This window comes from Linepithema humile, chromosome 5, assembly GCF_040581485.1.
Source record: "Linepithema humile isolate Giens D197 chromosome 5, Lhum_UNIL_v1.0, whole genome shotgun sequence".
Taxonomy (NCBI): domain Eukaryota; kingdom Metazoa; phylum Arthropoda; class Insecta; order Hymenoptera; family Formicidae; genus Linepithema; species Linepithema humile.
Window position 1 is genome coordinate 2,847,255 of NC_090132.1, and position 16,451 is coordinate 2,863,705.

At 34.9% G+C, this 16,451-nt stretch overlaps 2 protein-coding genes across 11 annotated transcripts in view; one reads left to right on the plus strand and one right to left on the minus strand.

The window, feature by feature from the left end:
- Positions 1 to 16,451, minus strand: part of fry (Protein furry) — a 35,562-nt gene that overhangs the window by 13,049 nt on the left and 6,062 nt on the right. For 6 of the 8 annotated variants that reach the window (XM_067355943.1, XM_067355944.1, XM_067355945.1 and 3 more), the window contains 16 exons: positions 16,176 to 16,410; positions 15,687 to 16,090; positions 14,907 to 15,482; positions 14,699 to 14,834; positions 14,444 to 14,614; positions 14,171 to 14,360; positions 13,913 to 14,089; positions 12,697 to 12,843; positions 12,041 to 12,211; positions 11,811 to 11,960; positions 11,540 to 11,709; positions 11,178 to 11,449; positions 10,860 to 11,014; positions 10,487 to 10,650; positions 5,254 to 5,463; positions 865 to 1,001 (listed from right to left, as the gene is read on the minus strand). In XM_067355943.1, coding sequence (XP_067212044.1) covers positions 865 to 1,001; positions 5,254 to 5,463; positions 10,487 to 10,650; positions 10,860 to 11,014; positions 11,178 to 11,449; positions 11,540 to 11,709; positions 11,811 to 11,960; positions 12,041 to 12,211; positions 12,697 to 12,843; positions 13,913 to 14,089; positions 14,171 to 14,360; positions 14,444 to 14,614; positions 14,699 to 14,834; positions 14,907 to 15,482; positions 15,687 to 16,090; positions 16,176 to 16,410 — 3,465 coding nt within the window. The remainder of the gene's footprint in view (positions 1 to 864; positions 1,002 to 5,253; positions 5,464 to 10,486; positions 10,651 to 10,859; positions 11,015 to 11,177; positions 11,450 to 11,539; positions 11,710 to 11,810; positions 11,961 to 12,040; positions 12,212 to 12,696; positions 12,844 to 13,912; positions 14,090 to 14,170; positions 14,361 to 14,443; positions 14,615 to 14,698; positions 14,835 to 14,906; positions 15,483 to 15,686; positions 16,091 to 16,175; positions 16,411 to 16,451) is intronic. The other 2 variants (XM_067355948.1, XM_067355949.1) reach the window with 2 other exon arrangements.
- Positions 6,592 to 11,163, plus strand: CNMaR (CNMamide Receptor). Of its 3 annotated transcripts, none has more exons than XM_012372558.2 (4): positions 6,592 to 7,090; positions 8,555 to 9,480; positions 9,856 to 10,060; positions 10,231 to 11,163. In XM_012372558.2, exons 2-4 carry the CDS (start codon positions 8,665 to 8,667, stop codon positions 10,332 to 10,334), a joined length of 1,125 nt encoding a protein of 374 aa, XP_012227981.1. In that variant the 5' UTR covers positions 6,592 to 7,090; positions 8,555 to 8,664; the 3' UTR covers positions 10,335 to 11,163. The 3 variants fall into 3 exon arrangements, with proteins under 3 accessions (XP_012227981.1, XP_012227982.1, XP_012227983.1); XM_012372559.2 differs by having other exon boundaries at positions 6,592 to 7,081; XM_012372560.2 differs by having other exon boundaries at positions 6,592 to 6,930.

The window sequence follows — 16,451 nt, forward strand, 5'->3', positions numbered from 1 at the left end:
AGCAAGGCATTCGAGACTGAGTTTCCAATAGAATGCATTGTAAAGAATGCAAGAGTGCGATCAGAGTAATTGCGAAAAACACGAACACTGATGAATATAAGAGAAAGAGTTTGATGAAACTTGACACGCGCATCGAACAGCTATCGTTTTTTTATTAATAGCTTACTACAATATGTTATATTCTCATCAGAGTAATTGCGAAAAACACAAACATTGAACATAAAAAAAAAGAGTTTGATGAAACTTGTTACGCGTCCATATACTGCCGCGTATCGAACAGCTGTCGTTTTTTCCCTTTAAATAGCTTACTACAATATATTACATTCTCATCAGAGTGATTGCGAAAAAACACAAACATTGGTGAATGTAAAAAAAAGTTTGATGAAACTTAACACGTGTCCATATACTGCCGCGTATCGAACAGCTGTCGTTTTTTCCCTTTAAATAGCTTACTACAATACATTATATTGCCATTGCAAATATAATAAACAAGCATACAGATTTCCATTGTGATTTTCAAGAGAAAAAACCGTCATTTAATTTTTCTCACAGTAATATAATAAAACTAATCAAATTCGCGCGACGGCTGTACAAGCGTGACAGCGCATTAAAGTTGTCAAATGGTAACGCTATATTGCAATCTTAATATTAGTTACGATAACTCTTTTTCGTTTACATGGTCTTTTCTTCTAATTTTCTTGAGTTAATTTAAATTAAAAGTTAAAAGTTGAGTTAAAAGTTTTTTCTTAAAGTTTAATTATATCTAAGAAGCAAAAAACGCCAAAACGGCTTCAGCGTTCCGAAGCAAACACAATTTTCTATAACGTTACCATTCCAAAGTTAAAAGTCATAACATTCACTCACCTGATAATAACTCAGCGGATTAGATGGTGGTGGCACGTTGGGATCAACAAGTTCCATGTTATGCAACCAGGGTAACAAATACTGCAGCAGTAATTGCCGAACTTCCCTGCGGGCTGTTTGGAACCGATGTGTAATCTCTGAAACATGTGAATTTGCGATGTATCAAATGAAAATCACACGTCAAACAAGATTGATAACGTACTTTATTACCTATTTCCTCTTGTCCAATATTAATTTTCACATATTAATCTACTACCGATGTCGCAAATTTTATATATATAACCATTAACTGTTTATAAAATTATATTTATATTTATAAAAATTATATTTATAATTATATTTATTATATATATATAGATACATATTTATAGAATTATATTAATAAATATATTTATAGAATTATATTTATAATTTTAATTTATAGATTATATTTATAGAATTATATTTATAAAAATTGCTAAATAGAAAACATTCTTCAGTGAAAATGTACTTCAGTTACAAACCTACAATTTTATTTTAAAATTTTCTTTGGACACTTATTTATAATAAAATTAATTAATTATTAATTAATTATTATTTATCAATCTATATAAATAACACTGATTAATATTATATCAATAATTTTAATTAATAATTTATTGACAAATTGTATTTTATAAATCAACAGTAAAGTTTCGTGTAAATAGTCTCCGGTATTTTCATAACGAGATATTTGCAAAATATTCTAAAATATTTGTGTAGTAATTAAAAAAAGTAAAATTTGAAGAACATTATTTGGAATACAAAAGTATCCTAATATTTTGCAATAATTACAGCTTATTAGATTTAATGAAAAAAGTATTATATACTATCGGTATCAATAACACACACATATTGTCTTATAGCAATATTTAAAAAATTTATTTTCTTTAAAACCAATAGTAAAATATTTATTTCAAGTAAACCATACAAAATATAAATATAATATTATGCGTTGCAAATGCACAAGTTAAAATGAATATTACATTTTCAAATCGTGTCTCTCATTTTTCATATTATCAATTAAATGTTAACATTTTTTTTCAATATGAGAATATTTAATATTTTTTTTTGCTTTCACTTTAGTTCAATTTCCTTCGCATGAATGGCATTTTTAATTTGACGTGCATAGTAAAACGTAACATTCATGCGTGAGAATTTATACAAGCCATATAAAAAGTTGCAACTTTTGATGTGTATTTTGCAATTTTTCATGTGGCTCTTTTTTTAATTTAAAAACGTTTAAATACGATTGGTTGGCTCCTTTGCGGTTCAAATGAATTTAATATAATATTGTTAATCTATTATTTCTATTTTGCATTTGATAAATTCACACATCGTATTATATCGAGTGGGCGTATATTTTCAGTATCGCTATTGAGGTAACACGCAATTCGAAACAAGATGCGGAAGAGAGCATTTGTTATTTTCAGCCGTAAATATTAACCTATATTCATTTTAGGAACATGCACGTATATGTGAAGTCACGTGGAACCATTTTCACAACTGCCTGCAATTATTCGTAGTTGTTTCAACAAGACCGCCTACCCATTGAATTTTAGCTTGAATTTTGAAAATGTCAAATCAAACAATTGTTGCAGAGAGCTTTATCCTCTTTTACAATTCTTTCAGATTATTTCGCGCAATATAATTCTTGGTTAAATAATATCACAATTATTTTTGTTTTAATTAATAAAAACTTAAAATGTAAAATCAAAATATAAACTTTTTCTTTTTTGCAGATAGAATTTTTTCTCATATAATTTCAATGGTAGCTTTATAATAACAAGCTTTATTCAATTAGTAACGACTTGTTCGCTTAAAAAATCTATCTGTTATTGAAGCAATTTCCATTAACAGATTTGCTGTAATCTAATCAATCTATCCGCTAGCTCACACAAATTTCAATCTGTCTTACAAAAAAGTTAACACAAAATTTTTATTCTAGTTTAAACAGATTTATATTATATCTAGCTATTGATCTAACTTATTTGATTGTTCAACTAATATATTTTATTCGATAAATTAATACATAAAAAAATAATTAAATTATATATAAAAATAAAATATGATAATTTTCCTGAAACACATTTATAAAGTCAAAAAAATGCAAATTTATATAAAATACTGCCTATGTAATACTTGAATTAAACTTTGCATTAAATTTTTCTAAAACAAACAAAAATTTACAATTATTTGTATTCTATGTAACAGAAGTTTTCTATTCCTATTCAATTATTTTTGAATAAAATATCAGATGTAAAATTTTGCAAGATAAAATTGCAGTTTCACGTTATACAATTCTCGGAAATTGCAGTGCTCGTTGTTTCAAACGTATCAAAGCAAACTGATCTAACTGGATCACCTGGTTAACCGGAAACGTGCAGAATAGTAATAGAATTATTTTGCGTAATTGTTACGCAAAACTCTCTTGAGTTATACATCAGTATTCTGCTTCTTTTTTAAACCTTCACCCTTTAACGCAGCTCGTGACACTGACAGTGCGTCAGAATGCGAAATTAAAACGGAGGGAAGCGAGCAGTTATATAAATGAGACAACACTACAACTCTATGCGCCTTGCAGCTCATTAAAAGTAGCGATCATAGTTAAAAGGTTAAATTCATAAGAAGATAGGTCAGGGCCGGTTTTTCATGAGCATATCAATCCTGGATTTTATTATAAAGTCGAATATTCCGTGAATATTAATACTGGGTTTACTGCGAAAACATTTGTAATCATAAATTCTCTTGATAAAAATATATTCTCTTGATAAAAATCAAATTTTAAAGTTGACTAATTTTAATATCAAATTTTTAGATTTATTTTTCCTTTAATTAGAAATCACTCAGAATGCTTTTTGGTCGATGTAAATTATTATTCAGTTGTAAATTATAATTTGATAAAAACCCATTTCGATATATGAAATGTTAAAACAGATTCGCAATAATTCAATATTTATGCGATGACACGCCTCTGAAATAATAATCGATAAAAATATCCGCATATGAAGATTATTATACAATTAGCATCTCTTGAGTTTTACATTCGCGTGATTAATGTGAATATCTACAATAATTTTTGTTAAGATTTTACTGACATATACAGTGTACATCGTTATATATGGATTACATGTTCCCATGGCAATAAAAGAAAACAGATTACGCATTCACATATTCTCTTTTCTTTAGTATGACCTAATTGCATTACTACTATTTACAATGAAAAATAGATGAGTTTTATGGAATAAGCATGCTTTTTGTTTAATGCTTTGAAAAAACATTTTCTAGGAAAATAATTTTCTTATTCAATAGATATAATGCCATTTAATAAACATGCAAGCTATGTCCAACTCAATTCTTCATTTAATTAATAATCCTTATTTCTGTAAAAAAAACTGCACGTTTATCAAGACAAGAAGATATTTGATTATTAAACAAATTATTTTTGAACTCTTCTTTTCTAAATGCAAGTTCTTGTACGTCTTATATTACTAATAATAATTTTAATAATGTGATACGCGTGTGTGTATGTCTCATCATATCGCGTTTTAATAATATGATACGCGTAGGTTATAAATGGAGTTATTTCCTATAAAATTAAATAAGTTATTTCCTATAAAATTAACTTTGTAGAAAAGAATTGCAAAATTTTCATATGTGAGATTTTACCGATAACTTACTTTCAAGCGCATCCCACATCTTTTATTGCATTATTTTTAAAATACATTGCTGTATTAATAAAATGTAACATTAAATATAAATAGTTAAATTGTATTTCGAAAGTTCAATTATAAGAAAAAGACGAAGTTTTAAATGAGAGTAAATAATTTTAAATCATGCGGAAATAAGTTCTCTATAGCTATAGCATCCAGAATGTATCTGAAGCGTGTTCAGGTAGATTAGAAAGTTGTTAATTGCGTTTTTTTTTCATATATTGGAGCAAATTACGTCAAAGCAGAAATACATCGAACGCGGTAATACTACAGCTATAAAATAACACATTTTCAATCAATTACAGTTCCTGTCAAATACATTCGACATGAATGATTGCGAAAAGTTAAATTTAATTTTCCAGTTCAGAATGTGATTAAAAATTCCTGTAGATTATAATTGATAATTTTTTTACATTTCCCCCTTTTTTAATTAAAAACGTCACTTTTTGTATTATCCATAAATTATCAGAGACATAAAAGCTGGAAGCAGAACTTGATTGTAATATTAGAAATTTAGTCCGACGTAATATTATATGGTCTCTTTTCCAAGTAATAAATTTTAAGAAATGACGGTTATACGACGAAAAGTTCTTGTGACACAAAGTTCTCGCAACTACAGCTTTCAAGTATCAATAAAGACTTGCGAGGATTCACTTACCGCTGAACATCGGCATTGTGAGCTCCGGATGTAATTGTGCCAGTTGACGCGAGAGATACATCTGACTGCGGCAATAAGTCGTCGACAAAAGCACGTCCAATGTGCCACCTCTGATGGTGCCACCCGAGGAAATCTCACCTGCAGGATTACTCTGTTGACCGGGCCCGGAAGTCACGGTGGCGGTGGAACTTGCAAGAGGATCATTGTGACCTACGGGAAAATCTTGAATTAAAATAAGATTGCAAAGTATTGATGCGTCAACGAGAAAGTTACACCGCTTTAATTACCGACCACTAATTAAGTTTACTTCAAAGTTGCAACGTAATTAATATTTACTTTCGATAAAAAGTCTCATCTTTGATAAAAAAGAAAACTCTACTTTTTTATTTTTTATACTTTTAAACCTTCATATCATGTTTATAATGTTAACAATTATAAAATTGCTCAAAAGGACGTTTTCTAATTAAATTTTCATCAATCTTCAAAGAAACAACAAACTACACATAAAACTCGTAACTATGAAAAACTTTAATAACATGTAACTGTGAAAGTGTTTTAATAAAAAAAAAAAAAAAAAAAACAGAAAATACAGTAGCAAAGTAATTAATATCTACAAAATGCCACGTAATTTTTGTTTAATTGTTATTTATTATTATTGATATAATATTTAGTAACGCAATATGTCAAGTCTTCGCCATATGTCAAGTTTTCGCCAATAATTAATTCTAATAAAAACTAATTAATCGAAAAGATTGATATTCGTAATCAATACGTAGCACAATTTTCTCGTGACTTAAAACCTTCAATTTAAAGCATTTTGATTACGTTCGCTGTACAACAAAAATCTCGTATCTGTAAATAGCTTTAACTTCAGGAAATGCATATCCTCGCAAAAGGAAAGACACTCATCACGCTATGATATACGCAAGCATATCAAACAGACGCTTATTAAACAGGACGTATGAAAGTACATAAAGCATGTAAACTTTCTTTTATAAGAAAACTAATTCATATTCCTTGCGTAAATTATTATTCCAGATATAATTATAGATAATCCATTATTTTTTTATCGTATCAATAAAAATTGAGCAAAATATATTTTATATATGATGTAAAAGAATATCTTTTTAACAGAAATATTTTTCTTATTATAGTCTGTGAAAGCATAACAACTTATATATAAATCATGAAAGCATCCCTTTCGCGATATGGCAGATTGACGCGAGCTGCAAAGAGGCGGGAATTTATATACTACTTTGATGCGCAGAAGCCAAAATGCTGTATGCATCGAGCTTTATCAGGAATGGATGCATCAGGGTGCCTAGCAGAAATAGCTGAGACGGCACTCGGATATGTCCTCGGAAAGTGTAACAGATAATATCCGAAATTAAATGTGCCAAATATCCCATTCAAATTGTTCTTATAATTAAACGTTTAACATTATAGCTGAGTTTTTCGTTTAAAAAGAAAAAAAAAAATAGTGAAACGTGTTGCGGCTACCGTATGATTGATAATAGATCTACTGAGACATAATTAATTTGCGTTTGTTAATTTGTGCTATTAAAATAAAGTATCAACAGAGTGGCAAATGTTTTAAATAAGAAATTTAAATAGTGTCAGTGAATGACCGACAAAAATGCATTATATCTCATACCGGTATTGAAAATGTCACGTGTGGTAAGGATTTCCATAATTTTTCGAAACATCAAAGCTATGTGATGTTCATGCATGAGATATATGTATATATTTTGGAACATTCAAGTGTTCAGAAGATCGCGGTTAAAGGAAATTCATGACATCTGTAGAATCTGGATGGCAGCAATGGCTTGTGCGTTCTGTACGTTTTGTAAATAAATCATGATAATGCATTCATTCAAAGGCAATAAACAGACATACATATCAGGCATACATATCAATTAATATTCAGATGTATTATAGAGTGTCGCGGCCAATAGAAATGAAAAAAAATCAAAGACTTCATAAAATGCATGCAGATTATGTTGATAACAAAAATAAAAATAATAAATCCATAAAAATAACGGATTACTTTTTACTAAAGCACTTATATTTCTATATAATTATTTTTTTAATAACTGCTTTGATCTGATAGAAAGTTTCTAATGTTTTTATAAATTTCTTTTATAAAAGTTATAAAAAATTTCACGTTATTGTCAAAATAATGTATGTTAGAATTTTATTTTTTCACCAAAAATTTTCAAATACGAATCATTAAAAACGTAGAGAACTTGTTCAAAATATAATGTAAGGGTTGAACTAAAGAAAAACAAACACTTAAAATTATCAAATTATCAAGTGTTACCAAATTATTAGATTTAATAAACAGTTTCTAACGTGTACCGCTCGAAAGTGCAAAACAATATTCACTGGATGTTAAATATTGTGTCAAGAATATTGTTTTGTAATTATGTGCATGAGATAATTATTTGAATTTAGTTCAAATGTTAATATTATAAACATTTTATAAAAAAGTTGCTAACACTGTAATTTATATCGGGTGTTTCGCGATAACGTGTGATAGCACAGATAAGAATTTTTCCTACGCAATCATCAATACGTTGTAAAACAGTTCTCACTTTTATAATGAATTAAGTATTGATGTGAAAAAGTTTGTGAAAGAATGTGAAAAAGAAATATTTATCGAGTATTTTATTTTAATTTAATAATAATAACAATAAAATTTCAAGCATCAATTATAGCATATTCATGTAACTGCGATAATTTAAGTCAACAGTTGCGCAATGCATTCGCTAATGATTTGTTAACATATCTGTCGTAGGATTTCCGCGCGTATGCGTGATAAAAAGCAATTTCTTTATAAATATTTTTATAGTAAACTCAGATAATGCATCTTATGATAAGAAGTGTAATGCTTGCAAAATGCTTGCTACTTAACTAAATGACAATAAAGTAATTAAAAAATTTTATTAGGAAGAAAGATAATTTGATCTCGTACTATATCGATAACATAAAAAAGATGCATAAATTAATTCTATTAAAATTTCTTTAAACTTGAGTAAAATAGAAAAATTTTAAATTACAAAGCACAACTTTAACGAAATACTTTGTTGAGTGCGCTAAATATAAAATATCAGTTGGCTAAATTTGATTTCCATTAAGTAACTTCCTAGCTGTCGACGCTTCGAAAGCCAACCGACAGCTTGCCTCAGTTTCTAAATTCAGTCCCGATCTCGATGGTTCGGAGGAAATGCGCGACACTTAGAATATTCTCTCTCTTTCTATATAGAACATACTAATGTTCTATATACTAATGTTCTTTCAGGTCATCGTGCATGATGTAAGTTGTTATGCACTCTACGCTCGGCGCGGTTGTACCGCCTTTCCGCTCTTATTTTCATTGACAACTGTCGCAAACGAGATCAACGCTTAAGGATGTCTGTCGAAAATAAAACCGTACCAGGATGGTACGCGACCGATATGCTCTTTCACGACATCGCACGGTACTATGAGTCGATTCTCCTGCCGCTGGGCCTGCTGGGCAACTGTCTGTCCATGTGCGTCTTCTTCGGCACAAAGCTGCGTTATTCCTCGTGCAGTATTTATTTGGGCGCCCTAGCGATAAGCGACACCGGCTTTCTGGTGTCGGCCTTCATAAGCTGGCTAAACATAATGCACATAACGAATCTGTTCAACGGGCGAGGCTTCTGTCAATTCTTCACGTATCTGGGCACCGTTTGCGGCTTTCTCAGCGTATGGCTCGTCGTGGCTTTTACCGTTGAGCGGTACATTGCGGTCAGGTGGCCACTTCGACGTCAATCCTTGTGCACGGTGAGCCGAGCGAAAACCATAACGATGGGGCTGACAGCATTGGCGATTCCACTGTGCAGTCCCGTGCTGCTGTTCCTCAAGTCACACGAAATCACCGAAACTTTGAGGGAGTGTGCCTTGGATTTTGACTGGCAGTCCTGGGCGACCGTCTACAACGCCCTTGACGCCTTCATAACGTTCGTCGTACCTCTGACTGTGATAGTGATCTTCAATACTCTGATAGCGCGCAACATTTACAAGCAGGACCACGTTCGAAGAACATTGACCATAGAATCCGACGCTTCTATCAACGAGAGGAACCAGACTTCTCGCAACAGAATGCCACAGACCAAGGTCACGAAAATGCTCATGGTGGTTTCGAGCGCGTTCTTCTGTTTGAACATGCCTTCGTGCGTCTTCAGGCTGCTCGCCTTCATTTACGTACGTATCGACGATTGAATGCTCAATTGAATGCAGATCGTGAATTAAAGAGCTTCTTAAGAATGCATTTTAATGTCGGTGAAAAAAATATCAATTACATTTCTTCTAGGATTCAAATCTCTTTTCACGATTCTCGTGTTTGTCTAGTCAAGTCTTGTTTAATATGTTGTTTTTCGCATTGAAGAATATTTTTGCCTAATTGCAAAGCCACTTGCGGTGATATTACGCGTCATCATACCTTATTAAATCGATCAATGTATGCTCGCCAATATTATTGTAATATTCACGTGAATAGCTTTTAATGCCGTGCTCAATCGTACGTGGACGGTGCATTTTGGTAATTACAATGTTAATAACTACTATTTGTAATTTCAGGATAATCATAATCCACCATTATGGCTCGTTTTGACGCAGCGAATAGCCTACTTATTGTTCATCACAAGTTTCGGAATAAATTTTATTCTTTACTGCGCCAGCGGACAGAATTTCCGTAGAGCGATGGTTGACATGTTCATGAGGCGTTCAGATATTGAGAGGAACAGAACTTTCATGCAGACGGCGAATCACGGAAAACAATATGGTAAATATTTAATGATCCAATTATACCAAAGTAATGATAAAGCCCGCGTATACATTTATAAATATCATATTGCTCGGGAAATTTTTTTCTCTTTTCTCCTTTGCATAAACTCTTGCAATAAACGACGAAGAAACGATAAAGATCAGTTAATGAAACTTTGTGCTTTTTAGTTTCAGAATTCACGCGCAAATGCAATTCGACAAAACAGACGCATTTTGTCGACAATGCGCATCAGCAAAGTTCACAAGAGATGCAAAAACTCCCACTGAATTGAAAGTATACTGCAGTATAGTTGCGGAGAAATTATAATAACGTAAAATATTACTTTTGCTGTGCAAATAATTAAACAAAGGACAATAAGAAAATGATATATCACGCTCCGACGCAGTATTATAATACACGGCAAAGAAGAGTCACAAAACTTACCAGTCTCGAGTTCCGTGGCTGGAAGCGGACCCACGTTTCCGAAGAAGCGTTGATCCAACAATTGAAGAAGCTGTAGCGCCGCATCGTGAACCGGAGCGCGAGGACATCCCGTGTTCATCAATGTGACATTAATGACGCTCGTGTAGTGATCACAAGGGTATTCTCTGAAAAAAAAAGCCAAGAAAGAGAAAATTATAAATGTACTTACAGCTGTTGAACAAGTGTCTACATGTTATTCTGTCACAATTCAGTAATTGATGTAGAAATACGTGTCTCGTAACCCTTCATTCTCACTGCACGTCTTATTTTCCTCCACTTAAATAAACATTTTTCTATTCAGGTCCTAGATATAAATTCTTGAATTCGTACGCACCTGGCGCTGAAAATTGTCGCCAAAGCGAGAAAGCAGCCGTCAGCCACTTGAGGCGCGCCGGTGTAGCATCGGTCTACCACCCAATCCAAGAGCATACCAATGTCGGGGTTCCCCTCGAGCAACAAAACAACAGTTTCACGTGCGAGCATATAAATCTGAAAGAAAAGATATGATGTTAGAAATAAGACTTACAGGGAGGAATATTTTAACGTTCCAGTTATAATACGCATTTAACGATAATTTTGTGATTCTCAATGTAATGGAAGAATAATATTTATAGATAAAATCTCGTGCGAAAGAATAATTTATAGAACTTACTTTTTCGTTTTTACTGGCCAATAACAAATCCAGCCATTGATATAAGATTGCGCCCTCCTCCGAAAGCGACTGCGGATTGAAGCACGATCCACAACAGAGCAATCCGCTCATAGCTTGCAAGGCTGAGAGCTGTAATTCCGTACAAGACTTTTCCTCCTCTTGCATAGACGATGTGCTCGTAAGCGGCCTGCCGTAAACACCGGCCCAACTAGCAAAGAGCATGAATAGGTTTCTTCTTAAATCCCTCTTCAATAAGGTGTAACACGTCTCCACTGGAAGAAAGAAAATAAGAAGTCAGAAAGATAATAAACTAAAGCTACATGTATATATATATTCAGGATTATCGGAGTAAAGTCGCTTACGTGAAAAGCTCTTAATCATCTTTCTAATAAAATTGCAAAAGTGTAGTTTGATGTCTCGTACAGCGGGTGCTTCCTTGTCAGTCTCATTCTCTAAGTAAATGCGCGCACCGTCTATATACTCGACGAATGTCGGATGTAAAGATTGCGTTTCGCGATCCAACACTGCAGGACTGAAAAAAAGAGGATCGCAACAATTTCTTATTCAGTTCCTTGAGTAAAAAAAAAAAAAAATAAATAAAAAGCAGAAAAAAGAAAGAAGGCTTTGACTCACCAGATACCAAATGTTCCGTACTCGGCGATTAATTCCAACACCCTTACTAGCTGCAATCTCAGAGCGTCGCGTCTTCGTCGCCGTCTCATATTCTCCTGCTTCCGATCGACCGCCTCCCGGATGTAAGGAACCAACTCTTCCATCAAGTCTCTGTAACAAGTAGATGGTTGAAAATCGTTTTGCGATTTCATCTAAATTCATCTGAATTGTTGGATTAGAAACTCGCTTACTTCAGTGCATCGGCGTTTACTTTTCCGATCGCCTGCACCGCGGCGTCCCTCACATCGACGGCCTCGCATCTCAGCAGAGGCACGGTCAGCTTGTACAAGGCCGCGGGGCTCGCGTTCGTGCCCGGTGACTTGTTGTCGCCGCGTTCCGCGGATAAGCTGTCCGGCGAGGAGCTGCGAAAACGAGACTACTGCGTTTCACCGCTTCTTCATTTCCAGACTTGTTACGCTAAGCCTTTCCACTGGAGCTCGTAAATTAATAAAAATAAAGTGTGCGCTCGAATATCTCTGAGTTTATAATCTCGCAGAAAGGCGATCGGGAACGGTCGTGAGGCTAGGCAAGGATGGTATACGCGCAAAGTCCGCGCAAAAAGAAATGTTAGGCCGGCGAGAAAGAGAGAGAGAGAGAGAGAGAAAGAGAGAGAAAGATAGAAAGAGGAAGAGAGGGAAAGAGCGCGAGCGCGAAGCTGAAACTTCAATAGAAAAAAAAAAAAAAAAGAAAAGAAAAGTAATAAACTGTGTTGCGTTAAGAAGGTATAAGAAGAGACAAAGATTCAACAGTGGAAGATATCAGTGCGAATTACCAACGACCGTTTAAATCCCGGGTGACATCGAAGGAAGCGTGGTCGTTTGTTCGCGATTGTTAATTTCAGGCTCACCTGGTACGTTTGTGCCGGGTGTAGATGCCGGAAATGGACGGTACAGAGAACCGACCCGGCAGGGTCTGCGCCCCGCCGAGATTCTCCAGGCTCTGACTCAACTCCTTACTCATGCACAACACACCAAACTCCACCGTATGCTGACCACTAGAGTATGCAATACAGTGTACCACCAATGCTCCTTGTATCAGACATTATTTACTGCTCAGAGACTACTACTCTAATACCCAGAGAGAGAGAGAGAGAGAGAAGAGAGAAGAGAGAAAGAGAGAGAGAAAGGGAGAGAAAGAGAGATGTACATGTACGAGGCACGATACGACAGGAATTGGCATGCGAGAAAATGTGGGGTATTGCGGAAAATAAAGCGAAGTGTGTAATATGCATAAACAAGACAGAGCAAATATGGATCCCGCTCCCGAGTGCAAAGCGCGAATTTGACACAAATTGGCGCCAGTCTACTTGACGGCAGAATCGCCGCTGTCAAAAATGTGCATAACATTAAATAGAGAGACTTATATATATAGCGTTAGAGGGTCTAGTGTTCAATCAGACATTGCGAAGCCGTAATTGCGACAACTGCGAATATCAAAATCAACATTTTAACAATATAAGCTACTTTACAATTCCGTGAAATGTTGAATGAATCTTTATTGAAACATTTTTTTGAAACAAGCACTGAATAAATAAGACACTTCTGTGTAACAATAGACGTTTAGCAAACATGACCCAACACCAATTAATACCAAGTGACATTGAACTTTTACTGTGACTCACTTTTCATAGATACACTTATACAAAGCTCTAATATATTATTCTGCTAAACATAAAAACTTTTAGTTAATCGGAAATTTATCAGAATATCTCACTAAAATTAACGTGGACATAAGTTTTGTGCGTAGCCTCCATCGACGCAAATACATTTAAACGAGGCTATATTTTTTTTTCTATGTTAATGCAAACTCGTTCATCTGCATCTGCAGCGTAGCGAATGCACACGATTATATTTCATCGAGCGATACGTAATAAGCATGAATATTTTATTAAATTAAAACTATTGAAAAATATGTGAGAAATAATATGAATAATAATAATAATAATAATGATAAAAAGTAGTAGTAGTAGTAGTAGTAGTAGTAGTAGTAGTAGTAGTAATAATAGTAGGATGATACAATGATATTTGAACTCTCCGGTTGTAAATTTCTATGCGCTAACTTACCTGAGACTGAGATCCGGACTGGCGCACCGAACAACCGGATTTGGCACAGGCGGCACGACTCTGTATCCGAAAGTCAGATAGTTTTTCCATATATGCATATAGACATCTCTCTCGTTTACCGGCTTTCTCACCGTCGTCGAGCTTCTCAGTAACGAGGCTCGATTGTCATTTACCGGGCTGCGTACAAACGGCAAATTTCAAATTATATCGAAGTGCGAATATGCCCGATGTAAGTTGACTATAACAGATGAATCTTACGTGGGATCCACTACTGAAAACAGAGAGTTTATGCGAGTGAAGACAATAGGCCAGGAGTGTACGACGGCATTCGGGCATAACGTGAGCACTCTGTCCTTTTCCAGGAAGGCGAACAGACAACTGGCCCACGGATCGGCTCCGTTTAAGTTGAGCGAGGAGGAACTCTTGGTACTGTTCTCGTCGTGAAATCCTGCAACGTAAGATAAATATAGATAAATATAATGGATGCGGCCTACATATCAACTGTGTAAATGAGCCGTGTGTAATACCAACCAGCTGTCCAAACACAACTACTTCTGTCCGCGATCCATTGCAGATCCACGTTAGAGGTGGACGCAGCGGCTGCTTTTTCAGCTGCCGGCAACATGGGATAGCATTTCTCTAAAACGGCGGGACAGCAAGCGTCAATTACGTCAATAACGGGCTGATCGTCCTCAGGTCCTCCTAAAAAAAAAAATTAAGATATGTATCTACATCGTAACGTTATATTATCTCACGCCTGTAATGTATACATGTAAACACAGTTACCTAAAGTCTTCAACAAAAGCTTAACTTCCCGGAGTATGTGAACAGCCAGTCTTCGAGGATACAGCCGACAATTGCAGAGCATAACCAAGGCAAATCCTTCCACCAGATAGAATATGTTTGACACGGGCTCGACTTTCTGCAAACAAGGAAGAAGATTTGTATGTGATTTACACGTTGCTTAGAAATACTGAAATAGAATCATGTAAACCTGGCCTGATTCGCATTTTTTTATGCCAACGTCCACTCGTATATTCACCCGTGTATTATCCACTGCTTGTTCCTTAGATCTTATACTGGGACTCGTCAAGGCGTTCTTCCAACTAGTCAGCAGCTGCAACAGCATTCTCAAGCCGTTGTCGACAAGTTGCGTGAACGTATCTTGCACATCTCTCGCGAGAAACTGTGTAAACCCGAGCACAACGTCCTGTCGCCAATCGGGGAAATCTAACACTAGAGTTTGCAAGCTTTGATACGCCAACGCGCGCAATTCCTCGTCCATGTGTACTGTCAAACGAGACAGCAAATCAACTAACTCTGCTCCGGTCATTCCATCGGGAATCAATCGTGGAACGGCGGCAACGCAAGTTCGAAATAGGTCTATTCGAGGCTTGCGCTCTCCGGTGATCATCTCGTCCGGCTCCTTGTTCATATTTTGCGTGCTGGTCATCATGAGAGGTCTGCCATAGTGAACATCTAACGCGCGTAAGATATCCACAAACACTCGTCGCACGTGTGGAAAATATGAAGACATTCCTATGCTTCGTGCGGTGTCCTCTGTTAGCATCTGAATTATAAAAGTTTAATAAATAAATTCTAATTATTGGTTATGTGATATAAAGTAATAAATGGAGCATGTCTAACTAGCTCTGGCTCTGAAGCTTGTTTGTCATTATTTATTTATTAATAATTCGAGCCGAAAAATTGTAATATCTTAATTATTTAATAAATAAATTGTTAATATGCTATCAAATACATGAAAAGTGTATACCTTATTCAAGAATGTCTTTTTAACTCGCATGGTGTTTCCACTTGGCAATACACCCATGGTGCGCGGCATTGGCGGTTCGCCTTCCTTCTGCTGCAAACTGTCTGCTACAACGAGGAATGCTCGGAGTCCAATACTCATGCGTTCGGGAGTTAAAATTATTTTTACCGGCCGGCCGACAGACAGCAGGTCGAACACTATCTCGCGCATCGCAAAGTCCAGTCTCTCTTGCGCAATGAATTGAATTATCTTTACGAAAATGTTCAGCGGCGTATCTCGCGGCACTACCGCCTTCGATCCTTTGGGAAACAGCGAATTCACTATGCTCTGCAGTCTGCTTTGCGTGGCCGAGTTGCTTTCGCACTTAATTCGTATCATATAAACCCACAGTAAACGGTACAAAGCCTCTGTAAATACAAAAGACATACATTTGCTTCTTTCTCGGCTTTCTTTTAAGCAAATAGCGCATATAAAATTATATTTTAATTGTACCTAAAGCGACTCGACACATTTTTGGATCGCGATTCTTCAAGTGAGACAGACACATTGCTAAAAAGTAATGCCAATTTTGTAAAAAGAACGTTTTCTGACTGACACAGAGCAAACAGGTTACTAATGGAAAGAGTGCCAGTCTGTGCTTGGACTTTGTACACATGTCCAGTGTCGTTGAATACAACATTTCCACAAAATTTTTCAAGCATGGTACGTTTACTTCATTTTTCACAGCCTAAAATGTAAAATATTGATTATTACGATATCACGCATAAT